The sequence below is a fragment of the Akebia trifoliata genome, chromosome 14 (genome assembly GCF_017979445.1).
Source record: "Akebia trifoliata isolate Shusen 1 chromosome 14, ASM1797944v1, whole genome shotgun sequence".
NCBI classification, from domain to species: Eukaryota; Viridiplantae; Streptophyta; class Magnoliopsida; order Ranunculales; family Lardizabalaceae; genus Akebia; species Akebia trifoliata.
The window spans coordinates 8262832-8289833 of record NC_141388.1 but is presented as its reverse complement, the minus strand read 5'-3'; the positions used below and the strand labels follow the sequence as shown (position 1 = coordinate 8289833).

Sequence of the window (27002 nt, the reverse complement as noted above, 5' to 3'; positions counted from 1 at the left end):
ATCAATTTAATATTTGACATGGGTAATTTATGTGGGACCCATCATTTGGTGGGCTCCTATTGAGCTTATATATGATCATCACTTATCTACTATTCTCAAACAATACTCTCAGGCACTCAGCCAACTGAAATATGGGGCAATGCACCCTCTTCACACGAGCACCACTCTTTAAATTCTCCCGCCAAGCAACACTCATCAATCACCGCACATTTCAATCATCTCCGGATTATTATGCGAACTTCATTGAAATATACGGCCGAGATCGAGTCTTGCACTCAGGCAGAATTCTACATGCTTACCTTATAGTCACCGGCATTGCCCATTCAACCTACCTCTCTTCCAAGCTCATTTCTTTCTACACACAATGCGGGCAAATCTCCGATGCTCGGAAGCTGTTCGACCAAATTCCCGAAACCAATATCAGCCGTTGGATCCTCCTCATCGGGGCCTCCTCCCGGCATGGCTTTTATCGAGAAGCGTTGGATTTCTTTGGGGAAATGCAGAGAGAAGGCCTGAAACCCAATAAATACATTATCCCCAGCATCCTCAAAGCTTGTGCAAATTTGTCCGATAAATTAACCGGAGAGAAGATGCATGGCTTAATTATCCGTTCTTTGTTTGATATCGATGCCTTCATTAATAGCTCATTGATTGATATGTATTCAAAATGTGGCCAAGTTGATAAGGCACGCAAGGTGTTCAATGGAATGCTTGATAAAGATTTAGTGGCTTGGAATTCTATGGTTTCAGGTTATGCTCAACAAGGATTTGCAAAAGAAGCATTGGATTTGGTGGAGAAAATGAAATTAACAGGAGAAAAGCCCAATTCAGTGACATGGAACGCATTAATTGCAGGTTTTTCTCAAGTGGGTCATGGCATGATGGCTTCAGATCTTTTTCAAATTATGAGGGACAATGGTATCGAGCCTGATGTCATATCTTGGACCTCAATTATATCTGGGTTCGTACAAAATTTCCACAACAATAAGGCTTTTAATACCTTTAAACAGATGGTTCATGCAGGAATCCGGCCTAGTTCATTTACAGTTAGTGGCATCTTGCCTGCTTGTGCAACTGTGGCAGATTCAAAACGTGGAAAAGAGATTCATGGCTATGCATTGGTGACTGGAGTCGAAGAAGACATATTCGTGAGAAGCTCTCTTGTTGACATGTATGCTAAGTGTGGTTTCATACACGAAGCTGGGACGTTGTTCAACAAGATGAGCAAGAAAAACACAGTTACTTGGAACTCTATGATTTTTGGATATGCAAATCACGGATACTGTAATGAAGCAATTGCACTCTTCAATCGGATGGTGAAGGAGGAAGTACAGCTAGATCACCTGACTTTCACAGCGGCCCTCACAGCTTGTAGTTATGCTGGAATGGTTGAAGTTGGATGGAAAATTTTCCATCTGATGCGAGAAGAACATGGGATTGAACCAAGATTAGAACATTATGCATGCATGGTGGATCTTGTAGGTCGAGCAGGTGATCTCAATGAAGCTTATGATTTGATTAAGAAAATGCCCATCAAGCCTGATTCATTTGTGTGGGGAGCATTGTTAGGGGCATGTAGGAATCATGGAAACATTGAACTTGCAGAAATAGCGGCTAAGAATCTATATGAGCTCGAGCCTGAGAGTGCAGGGAGTTGCTTGTTGTTGTCGAACTTATATGCGGATAATGGCGATTGGGGTGACGCTGAAAGGTTGAAGAAGATGATGAAGAGGAGGAGGTTGAGAAGAAATAAGGGGTGCAGTTGGATAGAGATTAGATAACAAGTGCACAGAGCATTATCTCCCAAATTTCTTTCATAGGAATCTGAACTCAACCTATCATGGAACCATTTTCATTAAGTGATACCCAAACTGCCAAATGCATGTTCTGTTTATTTCATGGGGCAGACCTACATATGCAGCTGGGGATGGATATTTGAAAGTTGGGAGAAATGAATCACACCAACCATAGACAAAGTCACTTTGAAAGTTTCTAGCATTGGTTTTATGAGTGGTGTTCTTAAGTATTGGTAACAGGCACGAAGTTGGGTGGAATTAATTTCCTTCTCTTTTTTTCACACTTGGGATGCAAGTGGTTAAAAAATGGGTTTTAAACTTGGAACATTGATGTTGGTGAGTAGAGGAGAATGATTCAAGTTTAGCAGCAAATGAGATTTGGAATCAAGATTCAAGATTCAAGATTCAGTGTGTCCAATGGATAAGAATTTTGGGATGATGTTGGCATGGGAAGCGAATTTACATATTACAGGACCTTATAAATAGTGGGAATTCAGCCAAGCTTCTGAGAAACAGATTTTCTTCTAGCCACCACTTCAATATATTTGAAGTAAAATAGGAACATTGGTAGAGGAGCTTTACTAAATGGTAAGTCGACATCATGGAAGACACTACTTCGGCACAATTTTGCTGGGAAGGGATGATGAAAAAATGGGTTTCCTATAATAAATCGGATGAGTAATTGTCTCATCTAATGGGAAGGATTCTGACATATGAGCTTCTGTACATGCTGCTAGTACCTGCTCTTGCATGCATGCTGTATAAGCTTCTGTATAAGCATGCTGTATAAGCTTCTGACATATGAGCTTCTGTATAAGCTTCATCCCATTTGAAAACATTTGGACATTTTCATCACTTAAATATCATTATACATGCTGCTTTCTGATTTGAAGAACTAAGCTCCATAGTAGCCCAGTAGAACACTAAAGACCATAATAGTAAATTGTAACCACTGAAACCGCAGTGCCTTATCTCCAAGATATAAAACTGTATTTGTAATCCCACAATTTTATAGGGCCCTTCATGACTGCAAGGTTAAGAATCTACTGCAACGCCATGCAAATTGTAATTTTCTCAAATTCATGAATTAAGATATGAAGTTAATGATCATAGCTGTCCTCGTAGGCCTGGACAACATAACAGTTGTATAGTGTATGTCCACTCTGAAGTGACCAAGGCCAGAAAACAGTTAAAACTTCCATTATCAAGAAAAATAATGGAGCTGTGGACATGCCGCCATATATATTTTTATAGGTAGAGAGATTTCAATCAACATAAAGAAATATACATGGAGGGAGTGAACCATCATTGAATGCAACAACAAGCACATGCAAGCATCAACCACTACTCTTGCTCACTACAAACAGACCTAGGTTCAACTTGCGCACGCCCCCCCCCCCCCCCGCCCCCCCGCCCCCCCCCCCCCCTGCCCCGCCCCCCAAAGAAAAAAGAAAAAAAGAACCCGAAATGCTGATGATAACTTCATCAACCTCATTCTCCTTTCATGCAAACAGAAGGTTCCACAAGATTCTTTTGTGCGATTTGAAGGGATGCAGACACCAACTTTGGAATAGATAGAAAACTAATTTAGGAAAAATCTATTCAATGCACATAAGGAGAATGAAATAAAACCAAATGGCTCTTGTGAAGTCACAATGCATTAAAGAATATGAATACCATTGGATTCAGAATAGTAACAAAAAATTCATGATGGGGAAACTACAGTTGAAATTTTATTTAAGGAAAAGGATATGAAACAAAAAAAGGAAAAGAAAAGAACACTTTAGATGAAACGTTCGATCCTTATGCAACAATGACAAAGACTCTTAGAAAGTTTAATTGGAAAAAAACTCACAACTCTTGGTCTATGCGCGAACATCCTCATTCTAAGGAAAATTTGGGAATTCAGGGATGATACTAATAAAGCAATTCAAGGATCAACTTCTCAGCCATCGCCAACTGCATACAATACATTCTAACACAGCCAACGAGGTGGCAACCCATTTAGAATGTGTGGATTTTATTTTATTTTTGAGGGGGGTTGCAAAAAGAAGCTGATTACATTAGTGAAGAAAATTTATGGCCTAGCAAAGTAGTTAGCACCAACTAAGTGCAACGTACCATTAAGTAATTTTGTATTTGAGTACAATTCTATAATATGATTCAATGCATCTCCCCCCCCCCCCCCCCCCCCTTCTCTCTCTCTCTCTCTCTCCAACGCTAAAGTTTTTGTCCAAACCAAGAGATCATATCAAATGCATCTCAATAGACCAGTGAAGTAAAAAAAGAGGAAAAAAAAATTCTAGACCCAACAGATTTACATGCCCCCAGTCCAACAGAGTACATCACGCCTGAGATAATAAAGTTAACAATGTCATTCCTACCACCCATCTATACCAGCTAACCAAGACAACCAATGAAATATTGTGAAAGTTTAGCTTCAGATACCCACGAGACCACGAGAAGATATCCACATTGGGATGCTGACCATCTGATGTCACCTTCAAGCATGGTGGTCTCCTAATTAGCCCGTAGTTTAATTGGTTGACGTAATTCACTGCAACAAAGATGTAGAGGGTTCAATCGTAGATAACCATGCTGAAAGAAAAGAAAGACTAAATCAAGAGCATAGACTAAGTATTGGAGTTAAAGATTGAATATGGAAGCTTACAAGAAGATCAAGAGCTGGGTTGGGGAAAAACTCTTCCCACAAAATGGGTTCAGAAGATAGGAGGGTCCAGCATCTTCCTGATAGGTAAATACGATATCATGCTGATGGGTCTAATACTGATCTCTGTTTTGTTCATCTGAAATCCCATTCATATATGAAAAAGGAAACTTGGATCTGGCTAGAAAGAACTGGGGTTTCCTCGGCTATATCAGTACATCATAGTTAACATATATTACTCACCCAATCTTCATAACTGGTTTCCTTTTGGAAAATAATCCCAATTGAAGCCCCATTTACAGATAGTAAACCAAGACTTGAAGAGTCTTTAGGAACAATAGAGGCAAAGTGCTCAAGGTTTACTTCGTTCCAATGAACGTCATGTACTAAAATGGAAGTGAAAATGTTCTGTTTCAAGACTTCCTAGTCTTATTATATATCATTCTGGATCCCTTGGTAATGGCAGTGGATTCCTCCAACAGTATGTATTGATCTTCAATTTAAATATAACCCTTGCAGATTTGGTTTTATTTCAGACAGACCATATTTGGTACCTTAGAAATCTTTATGCAGGTTTTGTTCATGACTTCAAAATTTGATGTGGCAGACTAGTTGACTAAAAGCAATGCAAATAGATATAGGGAGCATTCTTTTGTGAATCTTTGTCATATTCATATTCTCTTCTTTTTAATTCAATTGTTGTCTATCAAGAAGAAAAAAAACTGATTTAGAAGAATCAACTTCTTCAAGCTCACAGTTTCATTGCTTAGTGTGCTTAAGCCTGAAGGGCACCATAGCTCAACATTATATACTTTTTCAAGAGAACCCCAGAATCACTAGAAACTATCAATTATATTAGATTTATGGAAGAACTTTAATTGACAAAGAGATAATAGCATTTAAGAATATCCTGCTACCAATTGAAGGGAAACCATTTGGGGGCACCTTCCATCCTCACGAATGAGCTTTTGACTCCACCTTGCTAGTCTTTAACCTCAAATAGAATGGAATATACCTTTAGATGCTTATATGTATAAGTGTATAGATGACGTCTTGATCAGGATTACCTATTGAGTTACCATCAAGGTTGAATTTCAAGCTAATATAAGTAAGCCTCTTCCAATTTGTGGGACACACTTGAGAACTCCAGTAAAAAGTATGGAATTTTAATTCCTTACGAAGCCATTGTTCTACAATACAATGAACTCAATTTAAGTATGACAGACCACTCTGACATGCATGTTCCACCTGGTCCGAGAACTTCAAATGTTTCAATGGACTCACCACATTACATTTTCATGCCTTTTCACGGTCAGTATGGAAAAATTTTGTTCTACATCCAACAGATAAGCCCCGAGGACTCTCCTTTTCTTTTCTTTTCTTTTCTTTTCTTTTTTACCTTTTTTTTTTTTTTTTTTGTTCTTTTTACAAATTAATTCCTGATTATCACCTTTACTAATAAGAAGAAATGCCTTCAAGCTAGAGAATTAGATGCTTGAAACAAGAGTTGTGGTCTAGTTTAAGTGACAGAAATAACCAACATCACCTAAATAATGAGCTAAACTGGTCAAGAATAAACTTTTCAAACCAAGAAGGTTAATGAGACAGATAAGATAGGCTGTCAATAAATCCATCAGTGCATATTTTTAGAGTGTCATACCCAAGGCATTTTACGCTTTCACCTTGCAAAATAGACATTTCATTGTTTCAAGAGGAACTAGACATAGAGTACTCTTCCCCTTTACCAAGGTCAGCCTCCTATTTAGAAAGACCACAACAAATTGTTTATAGTAATAGCAATTGGACACATACAATAAAGTACACAAAAGTAAGTGAGACAACTCAATAGTAGCTTACAAAGGCTACATTGAGCCCTTGCATACAGCAATTAAATCCAATAATTGGTAGAACATTTGTTAGTAAAAGGATTGGACTTGACATGGCACAAAAACTGCATTTTAGAGAAGGAGAACATCAGGTAAGCACAAAAGCCTCCTAAATGTTCCCTTAATTTGTACAAGTATAAATATGGCAATAATTTAATTAGAATTATTGATGCACGACAACCTAGATTTGTTCAATTCTAAGATTGTTCTACTTTGGGAAGGGTGGTGAAAAGACTAATTAAGTGGTGATGAAGGTCAAAGAAAAACTATTGAAAAGATTTTTGTTTTTGTTTTTTGTTTTTTTTTTTTTTTTTGAGAACAAGAGTTTCCCAAATCCTAATTGACTAAAAGTTGAAATGTAAAACACAAAGTTTTCCAATTACAATATTTTGTAACTATGGTCTAGGGAAGATCTAAGGTATTTGGTTGGGATTAGGTAACTCATAAGATAGATTTGGAGAAGTGGCTAATGGTATAGGTGTTTATGATTTTAGGAAGGTTTTGCTAGGTTTCTTGATGGGGTTAGAGAATTCTTGAATCTCTAGATGGATTCAAGAATTCAAGATTTCAAAAAAAACAATAAAAATGGAAAAAATGATAAGAAGATAGAACCTTGGAATCACACTAAGACGGATGAATTTCAATTACTGGAAAAATCTCTAGAAGAGAGTTGCAAATGTTCTTTTTATTCCAAAAAATTGTTAAAATCAACTACAATAATTATATATATATATATATATATAAAGAGAGAGAGATGATAGACTCAAAACCTAATCCTAAAATTACATAAAAATTGAATCTTTTGACCTTGAGAAGTCAATCCTGTGTAAGACTAACACCCCATCAGTATTTTGGCCATAACTTTCTCAAAAATCATCAAAATTGTAAAATCTTAAGAGTTGTTGGATAGGTAATTAAATAACCTATCAAATGGCATAAAAATTGACCCAAGAAGTTTTGACCCCTCAAAATAAAACCTAAATAAAAATAATGTGAATAGTACTTAAACTAATAATATAACTTCTAAAATAATTAAAAGACATTTAAAAATAAAATAATCTCATCTAAAACTATTCTAATAAAATAAAAGAGAAAAAAATAACACTAGACCCAAACAAGTTGCAACCAAAATATTCCAAAATTTCCATTGGAACCCGTGATTGCTGGTTTGATATATATATATATATATAGATATATATATATATATATATATATATATATATATAGGATCAGGATCCATGTACACACATATCTACTCATATATCTACAACTTGTTTTGTCCTATGTGGGCTAAAAGTTTCGGATTGAACTAATTTTTGGTGAGGATGATCTCTATGACGAGGATATCATCCTCGCCTAAAATCAGCTAATTCTAAAACTTCTAACCCCATATTTATGAGTTGAAGAATCGTGGACCGTCCATTTTGTAAATTACTTTTGACGAGGTTAATAATTTTGGATTGAGCTGATTTTTGGTGAGGATGATCTCCTCGATCTCCTCATCATAGAGATCATCCTCACCAAAAATCAGCTCAATCCGAAACTTTTAACCACATAGGATAAAACACGTTGTAGATATATGAGTAGATATATGTATACACGGAACCCAACCCATATATATATATATATATATATATATATACATATATGGGTCATGTTCAAGTGCAACCATTTGACCAACAAGTTTTGTCCTATATGAGTTAGAAGTTTCCGAATGGGCTGATTTTTTGTGAGAATAATCTCTACGGTAAGGAGATCATCCTCACCAAAAATCAGACCATTCCGAAACTTCTAACCCCACGTTTACAAGTTGAAGAATCGTACACCGTCCATTTTTTGTAAATCACTTTTGATGGGGTTAGAAGTTTCAGATTGGGCTGATTTTTTTGTGAGGATGATCTCCTCATCATAGAGATCATCTTCACCAAAAATCAGCCCATTCCGAAACTCCTAACCCATGTAGGACAAGACATATTGACCAAATAGTTGGCCCTTGAACATGACCCTAAATATATATATATATATATATATTATATATTATATATATATATATATGGGTTGGGTTCCATTAACTCAAGAAATATGATTCAAACAATAGCACAAGATCCCAACCATTTAAAAATAGCATCCCATGATTGAGATTTTATAGGAATCATATCCCAATGATGCTTATCTCAAGGATAATTGTCAACCGTTGGATTTTGTGTTTACACGGTCAAGATCCTGTGTTATTTTTTTAATCACATTTCTTGAGTAAACGGAACCCAACCCATATATTCCCTTTGACTCATGAACAATGACTCATGGAAAAAACACATGATCCCAACTGTTTAAATACAAAATCCAATGGTTGAGATTTATCCTCGAGATACGAATAAATCTCAACTTTACCTATCAAAAAAAAAAAAAACTCAACTTTTGGATTTTGTATCTAAATGGTTAGGATCATATGTTTTCTCATGAGTCATTCTTCATGAGAATGACTACTCTTTAAGCACAAGGTAAATTTGTCATTCTCTTTAAGCACCTATTTATTTCCAATTCTCAACTTAATGGACGAAAATAATCTTGAGTTGCATATACATATCAAAGCCATCTAACAAACTCCAAGTTTTGGAAAGGAAAATTAAGTTAGACTAATTGAATTCACATGTTTGATTGATCAAGTTCACTAGCAATCCAGTTTACAAGCTAAAGTAAAGTTACAACTAACAATAAAAATAAAATTCAAGAAGATCGAGACGCTCACCTCACCAGTTCCAATAGAAGTCTTCAGAATTTTATTTTTCATTAGGGGCACCATGGTGGTACGGCACAATCGAACCAAACATATTACCAGACCAATCTCTCTGCTCCCTAAATACGTTATATGGATGAAATTCGAATCCATGACCAACGGGCATGCCCATATGTCCATGACCAGGGCCCACACCATGCATGGGCATGGGCATCAACGGCCCCCCATATGGCATCGGAGGCGGTGGCATATGTCCACTCCCACTGGACTCAAGTAGGCCCTCTTCTGATGGACCCTCGTCTGACAAACCGTGCATCCTTTTGAGGTAAAGCCGGTACTTCTGGAGATGGCTAGCGACGTTCTCCCGTGTCAAGCCCTCCACATTCATCATCTGCATAATAGTCTTCGGTACAGCGTTCTTAATCCCCAAATGCGAAACAACATCCACAAATCGCTTGTGAAGCTGTGGAGTCCAAACTAATCGAGCCCGTTTCAAGGTTCGAGCGGACTGATCATCGGTAGAATTCTCCATCCCAAAAACCAAATCAGCCTCCTCGCCGCCGTCCAAACTCTGAACTTTACGTTTTTCTGACACATCCTTGGTAGAATTTTCTAAATCAGGTTCATCCCCTTCGATTACTAATGAATCTCCGTTTCGATCTTCCATGAAAGAATGCAAAGATTCGATATTTTTCGAAGAGAAATCCGAATTCTGCCGACGAAGATTCGACATCGTGGTCTGAGACGCGCGGTGAACATCGTTCATGCTTCGATAAGGCTCTGCAGTTATACTGAAGGCTGATGCGAGTTCAGGTGAGATCAAAGCCTGAGACAATGGAGTGAGATCGATTGAATTCGGCAATCCGTCCTCCCATTCGAACACTCGATCATCATCTCCATCTCCTACGCAGTCTTCAAAATTTCTCATCTTCACACCTTCCTCCATTTGCCTTCGAATCAAAAATCTATCATAGAATTTCAGATACCATCAAGAGCTTTATATGAAACCTTTCGATTCCCAACCAGAGCTCCAAAGGGAAGAAATTAGGTTTTCCAGAAAGAAGAATTCCATGAGGAGGAGGGAGAGAGAGAGAGAGAGAGAGAGAGAGATTCAAAGGGGTATCTGAGATTTCTGGCAAATTCAAGAAATTTAGGGTTTGAGTTTCTGTCGTTCGGAGATCTAAAAAGTCAGATAGAGAGATATTTGGGAGATATTTTGGAGAGATTCGAAATTTCTTTAATTAAGTATTCTTTTCGGGAAGTGCAACATCCGATTCTTGATTTGTCGAGTTCAAATACCCACGTGGACCTCTTAGCCGGGTGTTTTTGATACGCATTTTCGATTTGTTTCCTTACTTAGCTTTTTCAGGGGTTTTTTCATAATTTCAAAAAATATGTACTAAATAATCCCTTAATAATAATAAAAAATACCGACCATTTAAGTCCCACTTGATAAAATATTAATCTTTTTGAAGAATTTTAAGAAACATACCTGATATACCCTTAATAACTTTACAAATTTATTTAATCTAAAAATACCAGTCAAATAAAAAGTTTAACAAATTTATTTAATTATTAATATTTTTGTAAAAAATAAAAGATAAATATTTTTATTTATTAAAAATTATTCATAAATTTAACATAATTTTATTTAACTTATTTAGGTCAACTTGTTATTTGACTTATTTTTATTTATTAACATATGTAGATCAAATCAGTTTAATGATGATGATCATACTCATCTTCATCATCATCTTTGTTATGGTCATCATCATTATTTATGTGAGTTAAAGATTATTAATTTTGAGAAGAAGAAAAAGAACAGAATTTTTTTTTTTATTATTCTATAAGAGATGATCATTATCAAGGGACTTATCATTAATTTTAAAATATAAAAATACCTCAAATATTCTCAAATAAACACATTTTTTTAAACTTAAAAAATTGTTGAAAGGGTAATTAAGGTATTTTGATTTTAAAAAACTTTTTTAAACTAACATTTGAAAAAAATAGTGTTACTGAGTCCATATTTTTTTTAGAAGAAAATTTTTTATGCATATTTTCAAAATTAGGTCTTTGTCCCAATTTTTTTTTTCCACGCGATTGGTTAACGATTCAATAAAGTGTTACCTAATTAGTGCTTTTTCTCATTAACAAAAGTGCACATGCGGACTCCAATTTCTTAAATTATCCACTAAGAAAAAGACACGACATCGTTCAATCAGTGCCTTTTTTTCATTTTTGCATTTTCTTCTTTTATTTTATCTAAAATATATTGGTGAATTTATTTTTATTTAAGAGATCACTAATGTTGGAGTGAGACAAGGGTGACACAATGACGTGATGGCGCACATAACTGTAGATTCTTTTTCATGCACACCACGTCATTGTGTCACCCCCACGTCCTCCTTTGTGTCACTCCAACACAACTCTTTGGAGATAATTCAAAGATTGATGTGCACCCCCAAGGTATTCTCATTTAGACTAATAAAAATAATCAAAATGCACTCATTTCCAACCTCACCAAAATGTTATTTTTTTTCTCCAAAAATATAGAGCTGCTATTGGCACCCTAACTTTTACTTATTATATCCTAATTTCTTAAATTATTTATCACCCCTAATTAAAAATTAAAACACACCATTCAATCATTACAAAAGTTTGGTCAACATTACAAAGTATTATCACACATTGAATCAACAAATGCAGTTATTTACAATTAGTATTAGGCCGATATAAAATCATAAACCTAACAAATAGAAATCTAAAAGAGATGGGGTGAGTTTCTATTAACACCCCAACTTTTACTTATTTTCAACCATGGATTTTTTTTTTTAATTTTAATTGAGGTGTATTAAGTAAAAGTAGGGGTGCCAATAGCAGCTCTCCAAAAATATCTTAGGATTTTTTTCCCAAAACGTGGGAACATATATCCAAATTCCAATTTTAGTACACTGTTCATTTTAATTCCCAAAACATACACTTTGACTGAATTCTTCACTTTTTATAATCAATGAATTCATAGATATTAAAAGTGACAAACTCACGAGTTCATAGGTTATAAAAAATCACGAATGCGTATTTTGGAAATTAAAATGAACAGCGTACTGAACTCAGAATTTTGTCATATTCAATGCATGAAATGGAGATTAACTCAAAATATCTCATTTCAATATTTTAGGGTAATGATACTATCACATCATTATCATTATGCTATAAATAAGAGATGCGATTTTCTGACACCCCCCTTGTGACGTATGCTCCCTAATGTGGCATGAGCTAGAACCACATATATTTTTCCTCTGGAGATATGACTATACATCCCCATAAATATATGTGATCGTGTATCCTAAGGAAAAGAGATTTATGGTTCAAACACATGCTACATGAGTAAGCGTATGTCAGAGAGGGCATTAGAAAATCATTATTCTATAAATAAACACCATAATTTTTTATAGAGAGTTGCTATTGGCTTCCCAACTTTTACTTATTACACCCCAATTAAAATAAAAAAGAATAAGTCAATGGTTGAAAGATAGTAAAAGTTGGGGTGCCAATAAATCTCTCTCTCTCAAATAGATTTCTATATGTTAGTTTTAGGATTTTAAATGAGCCTAATCATAAGTGTAAACAATGGCTGTTGTTTGAACGTGTTATAATTCTTTGTAATATTAATTTAAACCAAAATTTTAAAATCTTTGAATAGTACGTTTTAATATTTAATTACGGTGTGATAAATAATTTAAGAAATTGTGGTGTCAATAACAGCCCTCTTTTATCATATCGTGTGGTTTTACAATAAATCACTTATGATTGTTTATTCATGATATATTGGTTTGGTAATATACAGTCCTTTTTTATCTAAAATTCTATTATCTCCTACCTCTCCAAAAATCTTATCTTATTCATAAGGTTTAGAGGTTGAAAGAGTTAAAATCTTAGAAAATCCAACGTATTTTTGTCTACATGTTGAAAAGAAAACATTTAAGTCATTTTTCATTTGTATATTATACAGTAGGTTATGCGTTCAATATCCAATATGAGCAATATTTCCTTGAGACCACTCGCGAGGGTGCTCCTTCACTTACCTAGTGCGTCTGATGTGTGGGTGTTGGACATGCCTAGGGGAGGGACCCATATGCCTTGGCTCTAGCCCTGGCACATCCAGTCCCTATGGTCGAATGTAAATCCGGACACCCCGTTATCCAAAAAAAAAATTTGTCTTCAGCTTTAATACACAAAGGTATCTTCAAGTATTCATAGGAAAAAAACTCTTTTTTTTTTTTTTTTTTTTTTAGGGGTGGGGATTAATGATATTTTTGAAAAATTATTTTTCAAAAACTATTCCCTTATTCCAAAAACTTATTTGATGAATTGTTAGGTATCATAACCAACATTTTGATTGGTTTAATTTGATCCTATAGTATTTAATTTTCATATGGAGAAGTTCACGGCACTTTCAACATCTTTTCTATTTCTTTAGCCAATAACTGAAAAATCCGAAACACATCACTATTGATTAGATTACATTTTAAGACATTAAAAAAAAAAAATCTATATAATTCTTAACTGTTTAAATAAAAATTATAAAATAAAGATGTAGAAGAAAGAGATGTATAGAAATATTTTATTATTTATAATTTTAATTAAAATAAAACCATGTAATTAGCATCACGTGGTTTCAACTTTCAACATTAAACAGCCACTGATTCCTAAACATTCACGTGGCTTCACATGCCTGACGCTCCCAAACAAAAGTTGTGGTCCCAAACTCTCCCCATTGATCAGCCAAATTCAAGAGGTAGATATCAGTATGTTAGGGTTGGCCATGCTTTCTCTATCTCCTCCTCTCACACGAATTTTTTTTTTTTTTTAAGAGGGAAAAAATAATAAATATAATAATTATTTAATAAAAAGATACAAATTTAGTGAAAATTACGAAAAAAAGTAATAAATCGGCCATGATCGGTTTTTTTCTCTCTTTATTTTTCTCTCTTTTTATTTTTTTAATTTAATAAAATCAAATTTTTACATTCTAACCAGCCATTCAATGTCCTAAATTTCTCTCTCATCTTTCTTTCTTTTTATATTTTTAATTAAAAAAATTAAATTTTTACATTCTAACCGGCTATTCAATATCCTCTAAATTTCTCTCATCTCTCTCTCTCTCTCTCTCTCTCTCTCTCTCTCTTTCAAATTAAAAAAAAAAAACGAATTTTTACATTTTAAACGGCCATTCAATGTCAGCTAAATTTCTCTTTATTTTTTAAATTAAAAAAACTAATTTTTACATTTTTAACGGCCAATCAATGTCCGTTGAATTTCTCTCTCCTCTTTCTCTTTCTCTTTCTCTCTCTATTTTTTAAATTTAAAAAAAAAATGAATTTTTACATTCTAAACAGCTATTCAATGTCCGTTGAATTTCTCTCAGAATTTTTTTAAAATGAAATGGCTATTCTAAATAGTTATTTACTAAATTTGTATCTTTTTGTTAAATAATTATTATCTTTGATTTTTTTTTATAATTTTTCCTTTTAAAAAAATTCTGAGAGAAATTCAACGGACATTGAATAGCTGTTTAGAATGTAAAAAATTCATTTTTTTTTAAATTTAAAAAATAGAGAGAGAAAGAGGAGAGAAATTTAACGGACATTGATTGGCCATTTAAAATGTAAAAACAATTATTTTTTTAATTTAAAAAATAAAGAGAGAGAAATTTAGCGGACATTGAATGGCCGTTTAAAATGTAAAAAATTCGTTTTTTTTTTTTTTTAAATTTAAGAGAGAGAGAGAGAAAGGAGAGAAATTTAGAAGATATTGAATAACCGGTTAGAATGTAAAATTTTGATTTTTTTAATTAAAAAAACAAAAAGAGAGAGAAATTTAGAGGACATTGAATGGCCGGTTAGAATGTAAAATTTTGATTTTTTTAATTAAAAAAATAAAAAGAGAGAAATTTAGAGGACATTGAATGGTCGGTTAGAATGTAAAAAATTCGATTTTTTTAAATTAAAAAAATAAAAAAGGAGAGAAAATAGAGAGAGAAAAAAATCGGTCATTGAATGGTTGGTTTATTACCTTTTTCGTAATTTTCACTAAATTTGTATCTTTTTATTAAATAATTATTATATTTATTTTTTATATATATATAATTTTCCCTTTTTAAGATGTCAGATTTAAAATTATTTATTTTGCATCTACGAAGCTTTAAGATCAATAGTACGAATAGTTGATAAAAAAAAGATTTATTTTATTTTTAATTTAATTTATTTAACTTTTTTTAATAATCGGTGTATCTGGCTTGCCCCAATCTATAGAACGTGGTCATGTCCAAGAATTAGTCTTGGGGCACATGCAACACCCACACATCACATGCACCAAGTAAGCGAGAGTGTGCCCTTGAGAGTGGCCCTCGAGGAATTAATGCTCATAGTGACTATTGAACTCACGACCTATGGACATTAAGCCATTGAGCCAAATCCTTAGGGTTAATTTATTCTATGTTATTTTAGAATTTAATAACTAAAATGTTTGATAACAATGTGCCAGAAGTTTCTAAGTGTCCTTGATTTGTAGAAGCTTATGAATTTTTCAATCATTTTCTTGCTCATGCTCAAAAGATTTTTACTCGTGTATCAGTTATGTTTTTTTATCGATAAACAAGGGCTATAAAGGGCCCCATCCTTCGTGTTCCTCTTATCCTGGGAAGGGTAGTCGGCCTTTCTGTTATTTTTTCATGTTCTTTCGATTATTTTTATTTAAAAGAACATATGATTCAACGTAAAATGTCTCATTCTTTATTGGATGAAGATTGTTTTTTCCTGACTTCATTAAAAGAGACTAAATTCTCAAATAAATACAATAAAAATAGAGACAACTCATGAGGGAACATGGATCATGTTAATCATATTGTTTACTAACATACTAAATCGGGCGATATTTGAAGTTTGAAGACGAAAGCTAAATATGATGATTTTAAAAACTACATAAAATTGAGGAGTTTCTCTTAATATATGGGCGAGTCTTTGATCTCTAAAGCATACTAATAAGAGATGATCCTACGTGTACTTTTAAGAGTCTTTATTCTTCCTTAAAAGAGGTATCTTTTAAAGAGACGGTTTCCTGAATAATAAAAATACCTTTTCAACTTGTCCACATAAATCCATTTTTAATCCACTTATTATTTTAAATGTAATTAAATATATTATTTCATAAAACAACCATAAATATATCATCAACACCATCACAAATTACAATTCTTATAGGATCAATAGTATGTACTTTTAGTGGGGATAAAAGGTAACGAGGGAGATCGTCATCTTCCACTACCTGCTGTGCACTCAAGAAATTGGTAATGCTGTTAATGCTCACACTATTAGCATCATTCCTTGCCATGAAACTTACTATGATGAAGAATAGTTACCACACCAAAATTAAATTAGAGGGAACAAACCAAGTAAATAATTCACAGATAAGCTTTGGTTTTACAAAGTAAAAAAAAAAAAAAAACACCTATAACTTCTTCCCCCTAACAAACAAATCCTATCACTTGCCTTTTGAGTTTTCATTCCTGAGGGCTTGTTTGTTCATCACCACCTGAACTTGGATTGCTTTGAACATGACTTGTTCCGGATGGAGACCCAAACCCCAGCAATAACGGAGTTTGAGTTTCTTTCTTCTTACTACTGGAGTCTTTATCCGGTGCCGACTGGTTGGCCGCAGCCCAAGCTCTTAAAGGTGGTTCAAAAACCTTGCTGGCAACATCAGGTGGAGGTGCATCATCTCCTGGAAGAAAAAGAAGCCCCTTCTCTTGAAGGGAAGATGGCTCATTATAACAGGCATTCCAAAGTGAATCCACAAGCTGCCTCTCCTCCCTGGCAGCCCCGAGATCATCAGGACACATCTCACTGATTACTTTAATGCGGTCTTGAAGTATTTGCTTCAATTTCTCATCATGTTCAGTCAAACCACCACTGGATTCACCACCTGTCCTGTCTCTAGCAATTTCAAGTAGGCCCCTGAGTGCAGCTTCTCGTACCTCTGCGTCCTCACTTGAGGCAAGATGCATCATGATGCGAGGGAATCCCAACTGAGTAACTACACTGCAATCTGAATTGTTTTCCTGTAACAGGTACTGGACCAAGTTGAGAGCCTTCCTGGTAAATGGTTCGATCATGTTAAGTGTCTAGAAACTCAGAGAGAAAGCATTGATGCATGCCATATAATCATGAGAAAACCCTTTTTCTTCAAGAAACCTTTTTACCCATTTGTGAGTAGAATTCGCGGAATACGATTGAAGTGTGTAAGAGGGGTTGTATTTATTAAGCACATGCAGATATTGCTATATAGCTATCCGCATATCGCCTATCCCAGTTCTCCTTGGGGCAACGCAGGCCGCGCTATATCATAATTTCGATTTTATATTCAATATATTCAATGAAAAATTGAAGCACGATAATTCCCTTAATTCCCTATAGATAAGATACCTGATTAGGTATATCTGTGTAACAATTTCTATTCTGGGGTTACAGAAGAAAAAAACCGAATATTGCATCATTTGGTTTTATTAAAAAAGATAAAAGCATTGATGGACACACAAGCAAATTGGGTAAATAAATATATTTGGGCTAGGGACATACCTTTGAAATCTAACATTCTCTGAACCCAGTGCATCTCTCAATGCTGCATAACCATTTGCGAGACGAAATGCAGCAATACCAGGTTTATTGTGCCGAATTAAGGCTGAAACTCATCACAAACAAGCAAACCATTCAAAACCCGACTGACCCAGAAATTACATTATCCAGATGTCAAAAAGCCCGTCTCCAACCATGTTGGCAGATATTTTTGGAGATAGAGAGACAAAAGTACTCACAGGATATAGCACCCAGTGCCTTAGTTCGGACAGACACATCAGGGTCTGAAGTGAAGTTAGACAGGAGAGGTTCTAAGCCATTTGTTTCCATTACAAGTTGTTGACTCCTGGGATTGTTCTGAACGATGGTAGTTACAACCTCTGCCACCTTTGCTCGAATGCCAGAGTGCGAGTTTTTGAGGTAACCAAGAAGAGGTACCAAACCACCAATTGAGTGAAGGTCTGCAGAAGCAGTAAGAGGGATTAAAGCTTCAACATTATGAACAAGAGTGATTTTTTGCTCACAGAATTTTTGCTTAAGAAAATTCAGTGCATGCCACGTCAACTAAAGCAAGGGTAGTTCTGTAAATTAGGGATGCCATTCAATACACGCGGGTTCATGATTGGTGGATCCCATATTTTTGTGAGTTCTGTGAGCAAAAAAATATTCTTATGAACAGTTGGGTACATCACATTTGTCCATTGCTGAACATTTAAGGTCCATTGTTTCCTAATTGAAGGGAATCCTAACTCAAAATTATTCAATAATAGTTCAAATTAAAGGGTTAGGCATATTTTATAATTTGTAAAAGTAAAAGTGGAAATTATTGCTTGAAGGCAATTCAAGGGCGAGTATAACAAGATTAAAGATTAAAGCCCCGTTGTAAAAAATAGATCAGTCTATGACTAGATAATTTTGTATCCCTTTCAAAATAGGATGCAAGTGACATTTTTTAATGAAAAAGATGTCTATTTGTTTCGCTTGGCTCCGCTAGGTGGTTTTCTGACCATTGAACAGTTTGATTTTTTCTTGGCATGGAAGCACACCAAATGTGTTAAGAGTAGCCTTTACAATTTAATGAATCATCTACCTGTTTCGTGGGAAGAGACCTTAGCTTCCCATTTTCTCTGTTCTATTTAAAATTTTCCAATTTTTATCTATATTTTGGATAGATCATGAAGCAGATTTCAGGCCTCAACAACAATGTCTGATCAGTTAAAATAATAATTTTCTGCACTTCTGTTACCTATTAATTAGGGTTGTTTAAAACGGTTCCAGGTGATTTCTTCTCTAATTGTCCAAAAAATATTTTGAAAGGTTGTGTTGATATATACTAAAGTATCCACGTTAAAGAACCTTGATATTCTCCCTCAAAAATATGGTAACAGCTACCCCAAAAGGAACTCCTAGGATTTTAGGGTAAAATCTAATGTTCAATGTTCACAAGTACATAGCATAAAACACCACCAAACAAGTAAATAACGCACAAATAGAAATGATTGTCCGTAATATGAAAATTTCCACCTTAAAATATAGTAGCATATAAAGATAGTAACAAGTTTACCATTGGCCATATCAATGGACTCCACATGCTCTTGTAGCTCATCTAGCAAATCTGTCAAATTAACAGGCCAAGGAATCAATACTAAGTTTGAATCTGTACCCTAAAAAACAAAAGCAAATGAAAGGAAGAGTTTCATTAATCTAGATCAACATTGGTTTACCTTCAATGTCTGTAGAAGTGACACCTTCAGCCTGCAAAACTTCCTCTGGAGTTTGCATGACAAGAGTGATTTCTTTCATTCGTTTGATAACATCAACAGTCTGGGATTGCATAGCTTCCATGAACCATTTCCGATCTTCCTCACTGAAAAATAGAAGAGAGAACTCAACCCCATGAATCCATAGTGGCTTACAATTCAAATTTCTATTAGAAATATTTACAAACTTGATGAGAGGGCCAGATATGAAAATCCCATCCTTGAAACCAATGCACCGTGTGAATGGGTCCCAAGAACCAACAAGACAAGAAAAGGGGAATAGTGCTAGGGAAATTCTCAAAACTCCCAAGGTGTGGTTGGTGGTGCTATGAGAAGGCACCAAAATAGTTGTTATCCATCTAACAACGAGGATAACTACGAACCGCGAATAAAAAGAAAAATCTCTTGAAAGGATACTTTTAAAGAAGGGCGGATTTGTGGGGGTCTTTTTTTTTTTTTTTTTTTGCACCCGGGGGGGGGGGGGTGTTCTTGCTGAATCTATGCTATTACTCCGCAAAAAATGATTTCTGACTTAAGCGTCAGAGTATTTTCATAGGACAGCAGGCAGAGACACCAATTGGAAGAACCCAAGGGAAGGGTTGAAGGATCTCAAGAAAATCACCCACACAAGAAGAAAGAAGAAAATTAATGATTCGACAATCTAAAGGATTCTAAGGCTCAATTTATTGTTGAACTTCCTAGATCTCCCCACCCCCAAAATCTCAGATGAGGTGAAAAGGGCAAACAAGTTTTACGCATTGAAGCTAGTAATCAAAAATAAAATCTCTACTTTGAAATTGAGAACCCATGCAGAGGTGGTGGAGCAAGATCACAATGCCCAGAGGGGACAACAACAAAGGGTTTAAGAGAATGCAGGTTTAGAGAAATAAGTTCAGGACATCAGTAAACAATGGAAAAAAGGTCAAAAAAGTGGCTAGATAATCTATTACGAGGCATAGAACCGCAGAAACAAGAAAGAAAAAAGAAAGAAAGGAAAGTCCATGACTTAGCCTTGTAGCCAATGTGGCAAAAGGCATAATTCTCAAAGATTTAAGTGCTTCCCCCAAGCTCAAAAGTTAAAAACTATGAAATGATCAGGCTCCACAAACCATAACAAGTAATGATGCAGTAAAATATTTATCTCACGAGACATGCTAAAAATGCCAAAAACCCAATATGGGTGAACATATATAAAGCTCCCTGTTCAAGCTAGAGACGTGTATATAAAGTTGATTGTTTGAAACCAAGGGTTTGGAGGAACAGGAAACGCACTAGATACCCCCAAAAAATCTTATACATATTGGTGAATCGGTTGTGGTTTCATTACCTTGGTCTCTTTGGTATGGAAGGTTGTTTACTACAAACACAATCCCGGAGCATTTTGATTTGTGGTTGTTTTGGGGTTTTTCTTTTCGTTGGTCAAAACATATCCTGGGGAGGATTTTGATTTGTGGTTGTCATTTGCCATTTGCTGGGTCTATGGAAGGAAAGGAATAATCGGATTTTTGAAGGAAGAGTAACCTTATGAAGATCTCAAATTTAATGTGTTGGGGTTGCTCTTTTTCTGGGGAAAGGCTTTTAAAGAGTTTTAAGGAGCTTTTCTGTGAAGATTTTGTTGTCCCATCGGATCTCGTTTGGAATTTTGGAGATTAATTGTTTCTTTTGTGATTTTCCTCTTTCGATAAGTTTTGTAATCTTGGGACATCTCGTCCCCTTTTTCTAATATAATTTTAACTTACAAAAAAAAAAAAAAAAAAAAGATTCTCTTAAGACATATTGGAGAACTTTTGATTCCCAAATAGAAAGACTTGGGATTTTGCATTATATATATAAAAGCGTATAAGTATAGTTGAACTTAAACAATTTTCTTTTCAAAGAGTCACCAAAATCATAAATCTCTCAAAAATTATGGAGATTTCTACAAGTACTGATCTACCGAATTAACGAAGAAACAAAGCATACAATACAGTGTTCATTCTGCAATTTTATTCAAGTTAGAATCTTTTACAGCTAAAAATTGATATTCCACGATAATAAAAGTAGAAAATAAAGCGATTTTTTACCTCAAATTTCGTGGGGGATGACTCCCATCAGAATGAGCGAGACTCCATTTCAACAACCCTTCCCAATTCGGCGCCTCTTTCGCCATCACTGCAATAACAAACTAAACCTAAAACCCTAGACTTGATTTAAAACCAGTTCGTGTTCTTAGAACCCTAACGAAAACTCAATTTACAAGAGAGGAATTGGCGCGCTCAATCGAATTATATATATACATGAATATAATCGAGTCGACACACCGCCTCCACGACCACCGTCTATCCAGAGTTCTCCTGAAGCTTCTCGTATTCCCTATTTATTTCCTCTCTAATCTAGCGGTCGTTATAAGTGCGGGGTCATCGAGTATTCGATGCTCCTATGACACGATAATGCCACGTCACATACTCTTCACGGCCCACAAAGCTTGGTGGACTGCACGCAACCAAAAAAAAAACAAAAAATAGTGATTAAATCATGATTTTAATAGTTGTCGATTTTTATTTATTTATTCATTTTTTTTTTTTTTATAATCGGATATCCCTATAAACAGCAAATCGGACAGGTGTGTGGGCTTCGTCAAGTCCATAAACCATGGTCTTGTCCAAAGACTAGTCGTCAGGCACGTGCAATGCCTGCACATCACACGCACATGATAAGTGAGGGTGTGCCCTTGAGAAAATAATGGTCATATTAGATATCGAACTCATGAGAAATAACAGTTTTTTCAAAAGAATCATGAAGCATTTGAAAAAATCTTTGATTTTTCAAAAAATCACAATTAATCGCGACTTAATCGATAATTTTTTTATAAAAAAAAATCATAGATTAGTTTTAACTTTAGCATATTTTTTAAGTGTTATTTTATCATTTAATATAAATATATAAAATACAAATTTTTTATACTTACATTTTTTTTAAATTACTTATGAGATGTTTTCTTGACTTTTTCCTCCTTTATGAATTAATGTCTAGTGATAGTGGTTAGGGCATAAAATGGGTCGAATTTTATTCAAAATTTGAGTGATCTGAATCTAACATGTTTGGGCCCTTGAGTAGATCCGAAAAAAAAAATATGGGTTGAGGTCCCTTGACTCTAGTTGGATACGGATCCATCCCTATATCCGTCGAGATCCAAATGATATATTGTTTCAAAAATTATATTTTTATGTTTTTCAAAATATCTTTTTTCTACTACTTTACTATAACACGAATTATTATAAAATAAATGAGTTATAATTGTAAAATAGAATTGTATAGCAAAAAGGAAATATAACAAAAAAATGTTGAGCAATTCAAAATTATTCGACCCAAATCAAGTAATTCGATCGGGTCGGATTCATATTCGAATTTTATTGAAAGCGAAATGATTTAGATATGATTTTAACTAATAGGATATGAGTCAGATTCAAACATGAATCCGGGCCTGAATAAAAAGAATTCATATATGGATATGGATGTGCTTAGACCCAACCCGAGCCGTTTTAAACCTTACCATTAGTACAAGATGTAAAAAAAAAACTTGAAAATTGAAAATTGATGGATTTTACCCGTGTCGAGTTCACCACCTTTTATTTAAAAAGTTGTGAACTCAATAGTAATAATTGTGAACTCAACACTAAATAAAAAAGCGTTGAGTTCAACACTAAATAAAAAAGTGGTGAATTCAATAGTAAATAAAAAAAATGGTGAGTTCGTCAATAGTGAGGGACCATTAAGAAATAAAAAGTTTACTAAATATCTTATCAAGCTATTGTGCAAAATTTAGGGATTATTTATAAATAAATCCCCCTGTTAGGGTCCTTTAAATAATTTTCCCTAGTTTTTATCCCAAATTAAATTGGAAATTTAGGGCCTGTTTGGATACCAGGAGCAGAACTACTCTTCCAAAGAACAGGAGTTGAAGTACTCTATGGAGGAGCTGGAAAAGTAATTCTGTGCAGAAAGGGCGTTTGGCAATCAACTCTGTGAAGTACTGGCAGAAGTACTTTTGTGCTGGAAGTCTGTTTGGGAACCATACTGACTTCTCATGACTTCTAGAAAAAAGACCAGAATACCCTTATATATACCAGTTACTATTTTTTATCTTTTAGTGTCATAATATGCCTTCAAACTATACTGTTGTTGACATTTTAACTATAATATTAATATAATATAATATAATATAATAAATATTAATATAAATAATATAATATTTTAATATTAAATATTAATATAATATGTTTAAATCCATTATACTCAAAATTTTAAATAAAATTTTCCAGACTGTTTTTGACATAATATTAAAAAAACAATTGACAGACTGTCTTTTAGTATCATAATATGCCTTCAAACTATATTATTTTTGACATTTTAACTATAAATATTAATATATTATAATATAATAAATATTAATATAATAAATATAATATTTTAAATATTAAATATTAATATAATGTGTTTAAATCCATATACTCAAAATTAAAAAAAAATTGACTGACTATCTTTTAGTGTCATAATATGCCTTCAAACTATATTGTTTTTGACATTTTAACTATAATATTAATATAATATAATATAATAAATATTAATATAATATAATATAATATAATATAATAAATATTAATATAATATAATATAATATTTTAAATATTAAATATTAATATAATGTGTTTAAATCCATTATACTCAAAATTAAAAAAAAAAAATAATATTAATAAATGTTTCTTTCATTTGATTTAAGGGCAAATGAATTAGGAATATTTTCATGGAAATTTAATAAAGTTAAGGGTATTTTGGTAAAACGAACCGTTAGATTTTGACTCCCCGCAAGATGAGTTTTGAGAAATAGGTTTTCTTGACTTCTTCACAAAGAGTAATTTCTTGCTCTTCCGCGGAGTAACTCTTCGAAGGAGTTGTTCATCTAAACGCATCCAAACGACTTCTAACTCCCCACAAGAGTCAGAAGTAGCCAAGGAGTCCTATCCAAACGCCTACTTAGTATCCGCAATTTCAGATGGTTTCGATTTTGGTTCGAATAATTTGAGAACTGGAACCGATCCATTGACACCCAAGTCAGGCCCATGGATTAAAGATTTAAGTTCCAAGCCCACATTTTTCTATTAGACATAGTAATAAATATTAAAATCACTTTTCAAGTGATATAGTACTACAGCAGTATATCTAACATGATAACATGCCACACGTGGAAGAGTTTAGACTCATCAAAATATAACTTTAGGTATCCCTCTAAAACATCAGCTCTATAATATTCCTCTAAAAAGTTAAAAATAGACAATAAATGTGGTTATAATAAGCTAATTGACCAACAGATTAGTAGATCCCACTTCCTTATCCTACGTGTTATGTTACTTCGGCTGTATTATATCATATATACTCGCGTCAATTTAAACGGACCGTAAGTAACCATAATAGCAAACAAATAACCACCCATTCTCTGCGAAGCAGAGCAGAAGAAACATGGCTGCTTCTTCTATCTCTTTGTCTCCACCACCTCTCTCTTCCATTTTCTTCACAATAAAACCTCAATATTCTCATTATTCCTCCAACCCATCTCTCCAATTCACCTCATCTCCAATTTTATCCACCACAATCCACTCCAAGAGAACTATTTTTAGTTCAAATCCACCTCAAATTGTTTCAGCAAAAAGCACACAAATTTGGAGAATCTCTGCTACATCTGAGGATGTTGTGTCTCCAGATATCTCAATAGAGGGTACCCAACAGATGATTCCCTCTGATGATGGCGGTGTATCTACCATTATATCTGTTCTACTTTTTATTGCTTTTGTTGGTCTCACTATTCTCTCTATTGGGGTAAAAAAGAAAACTCTTTGTTTTGTTTGATTTTTCTTTGACATTAAGTGAAATTTTAGCTTCTTTTTTTTTTTTAATTTTTTTATGTGTGTGTGTTCAAAAGGTGTAATTTTGTGATGTGAGTTGTTGTTTGTTGGTGGATTTGGGGACAGGTTATATACATAGCTGTGACAGATTTCTTGCAGAAAAGGGAGAGAGAGAAGTTTGAGAAAGAAGAAGCTGATAAGAAGTCCAAGAAGAAAGGGAAAAAGGTGGCTGTGAGAGCTAAGACTGGGCCCAGAGGATTTGGGCAAAAGATTGATGAAGATGATGATGATTGATGATTTGATTTGCATTGTACCCATGTAAGCATCTCAACTCTTTTTGTTGTATTCTGATTCTTTTACTTGTTTTGGTGACATTTGAAGAAATGGGTTCCTTGAATTTTGCTCCTAAAGTTCTTAATAACATGCTAGAGTATTATGGGGTGAATCTTGATTCTAAGAAATGAGAAAATATTGGATTTCGTGTTTTATATTGAAGGAATGGACTGTTAAGTTACTTCAAATTCCACAAGATTAGTTGGGACTCTGAAATTTGTTTTACTTTAATCAGTAGATGAAAATATAAGGACCTAATGGCAGAAAATGAAGATCTGCAAATAAAATTGAACAAAGAACATCAAAGTTTGAAGTGGCCTAATGTTAAAATGAGGACTTGATAAGCATGCATCTTAAATGTAGAACCTTAAATTGTGGAAGCATTCCCCTCTGATGGCTTGCAAAGGGCTCATGCCTTTGGCACTGCACTATGTTTACTCATATTGGTAGGTGAGCTAAAAACAAGCATTTGAATTCAAGGTTTACCATTTTTACTGAAAAAAGATCAATGTCTGCTCCCCTGTGGTGTGTAAAAGTCTTGTTATTGGGGGTCCAAACTGATTCTAGGATTTGATTAAGAGGAGCTCAATTTATGAATTTATTTAATTTGCTTTTTCGTTTCTACCTATAGTTCATAACTGCACCAGGTCAAACAATAGATAATCTTGGTTCTGTAATATTAGCACGATGGAAATGGAAGATGGATAAAGTTTAACCTGAGAAGTGAGGGAAGATGGGAAACCTTGCAAAGTCCTCAAGCCAAAGCTCGATGTTTAATTCTCTATCTGATCTACCATTTGTGAATGACAAATTCTTGTCTGTAACATGTGCATTTGAACATAATATGTTTTAAGAACCATAGAGATCCTCCCTGGAACGTTAGGCAACTTTGATCTGTACCCAGCAAAGCATGGATAACGTTTTTGCTCCACAATTTCTAGTTTTGTTCTCAAATTATCTGTACCCAGCAAAGCATGGATAATGTTTTTGCTCCACAATTTCTAGTTTTGTTCTCAAATTATCTAATGTAGTGCAGCAGTGATGAAGATATTCTGTTTAATTCCTCTGGCTTTCTGACTGTAAAAGTTCAATTTCTGACTTTCTAAATTTACTCAAACTAAATTAAAAATAAAGAAATTGACTTTATATGCCTCAGAAGGTTTAGTTTTTGCTCCATTTAATGCCATGAGAAAACTAGTAACAAAAATGTATCAATCAACTTTATTTGGTGCCTACTCTCCACATTGGAAACTTGTCTGTGCTTGCTTGTGTATAGTTTTAGAGTGAGATCCTTTGTATAACTCTAC

General features: G+C 34.1%; 4 protein-coding genes across 7 annotated transcripts; 2 read left to right on the top strand and 2 right to left on the bottom strand.

Moving 5' to 3' along the window:
* Positions 1-131: 131 nt before the first annotated feature.
* On the top strand, positions 132-2840 carry LOC147386001 (Tetratricopeptide repeat (TPR)-like superfamily protein). Its single transcript, XM_086423867.1, has one exon. The coding sequence runs from the start codon at positions 132-134 to the stop codon at positions 1779-1781; it is 1650 nt and encodes a 549-aa protein (XP_086279993.1). The 3' UTR covers positions 1782-2840.
* A 1243-nt stretch (positions 2841-4083) lies between these two features.
* Positions 4084-10349, bottom strand: LOC147386000 (transcription factor PCL1-like). The gene is made up of 2 exons (XM_086422050.1): positions 9100-10349; positions 4084-4353 (listed from the first exon to the last, which is right to left on the bottom strand). The coding sequence occupies exon 1, from the start codon at positions 10031-10033 to the stop codon at positions 9131-9133; it is 903 nt and encodes a 300-aa protein (XP_086278176.1). The 5' UTR covers positions 10034-10349; the 3' UTR covers positions 4084-4353; positions 9100-9130.
* Positions 10350-16493: 6144 nt separating this feature from the next.
* Positions 16494-21823, bottom strand: FES1C (Fes1C). The gene is made up of 6 exons (XM_086422049.1): positions 21547-21823; positions 19448-19590; positions 19288-19338; positions 17963-18184; positions 17727-17829; positions 16494-17243 (listed from the first exon to the last, which is right to left on the bottom strand). The coding sequence occupies exons 1-6, from the start codon at positions 21630-21632 to the stop codon at positions 16652-16654; spliced, it is 1197 nt and encodes a 398-aa protein (XP_086278175.1). The 5' UTR covers positions 21633-21823; the 3' UTR covers positions 16494-16651.
* A 3107-nt stretch (positions 21824-24930) lies between these two features.
* On the top strand, positions 24931-26755 carry LOC147385998 (uncharacterized). 4 transcript variants are annotated; one of them, XM_086424475.1, is made up of 3 exons: positions 24931-25336; positions 25489-25680; positions 26379-26755. In XM_086424475.1, the coding sequence occupies exons 1-2, from the start codon at positions 24980-24982 to the stop codon at positions 25654-25656; spliced, it is 525 nt and encodes a 174-aa protein (XP_086280601.1). In that variant the 5' UTR covers positions 24931-24979; the 3' UTR covers positions 25657-25680; positions 26379-26755. The 4 variants fall into 4 exon arrangements, with proteins under 4 accessions (XP_086280601.1, XP_086280603.1, XP_086280602.1 ...); XM_086424477.1 differs by having other exon boundaries at positions 26343-26755; XM_086424476.1 differs by having other exon boundaries at positions 26327-26755.
* Positions 26756-27002: the final 247 nt, after the last annotated feature.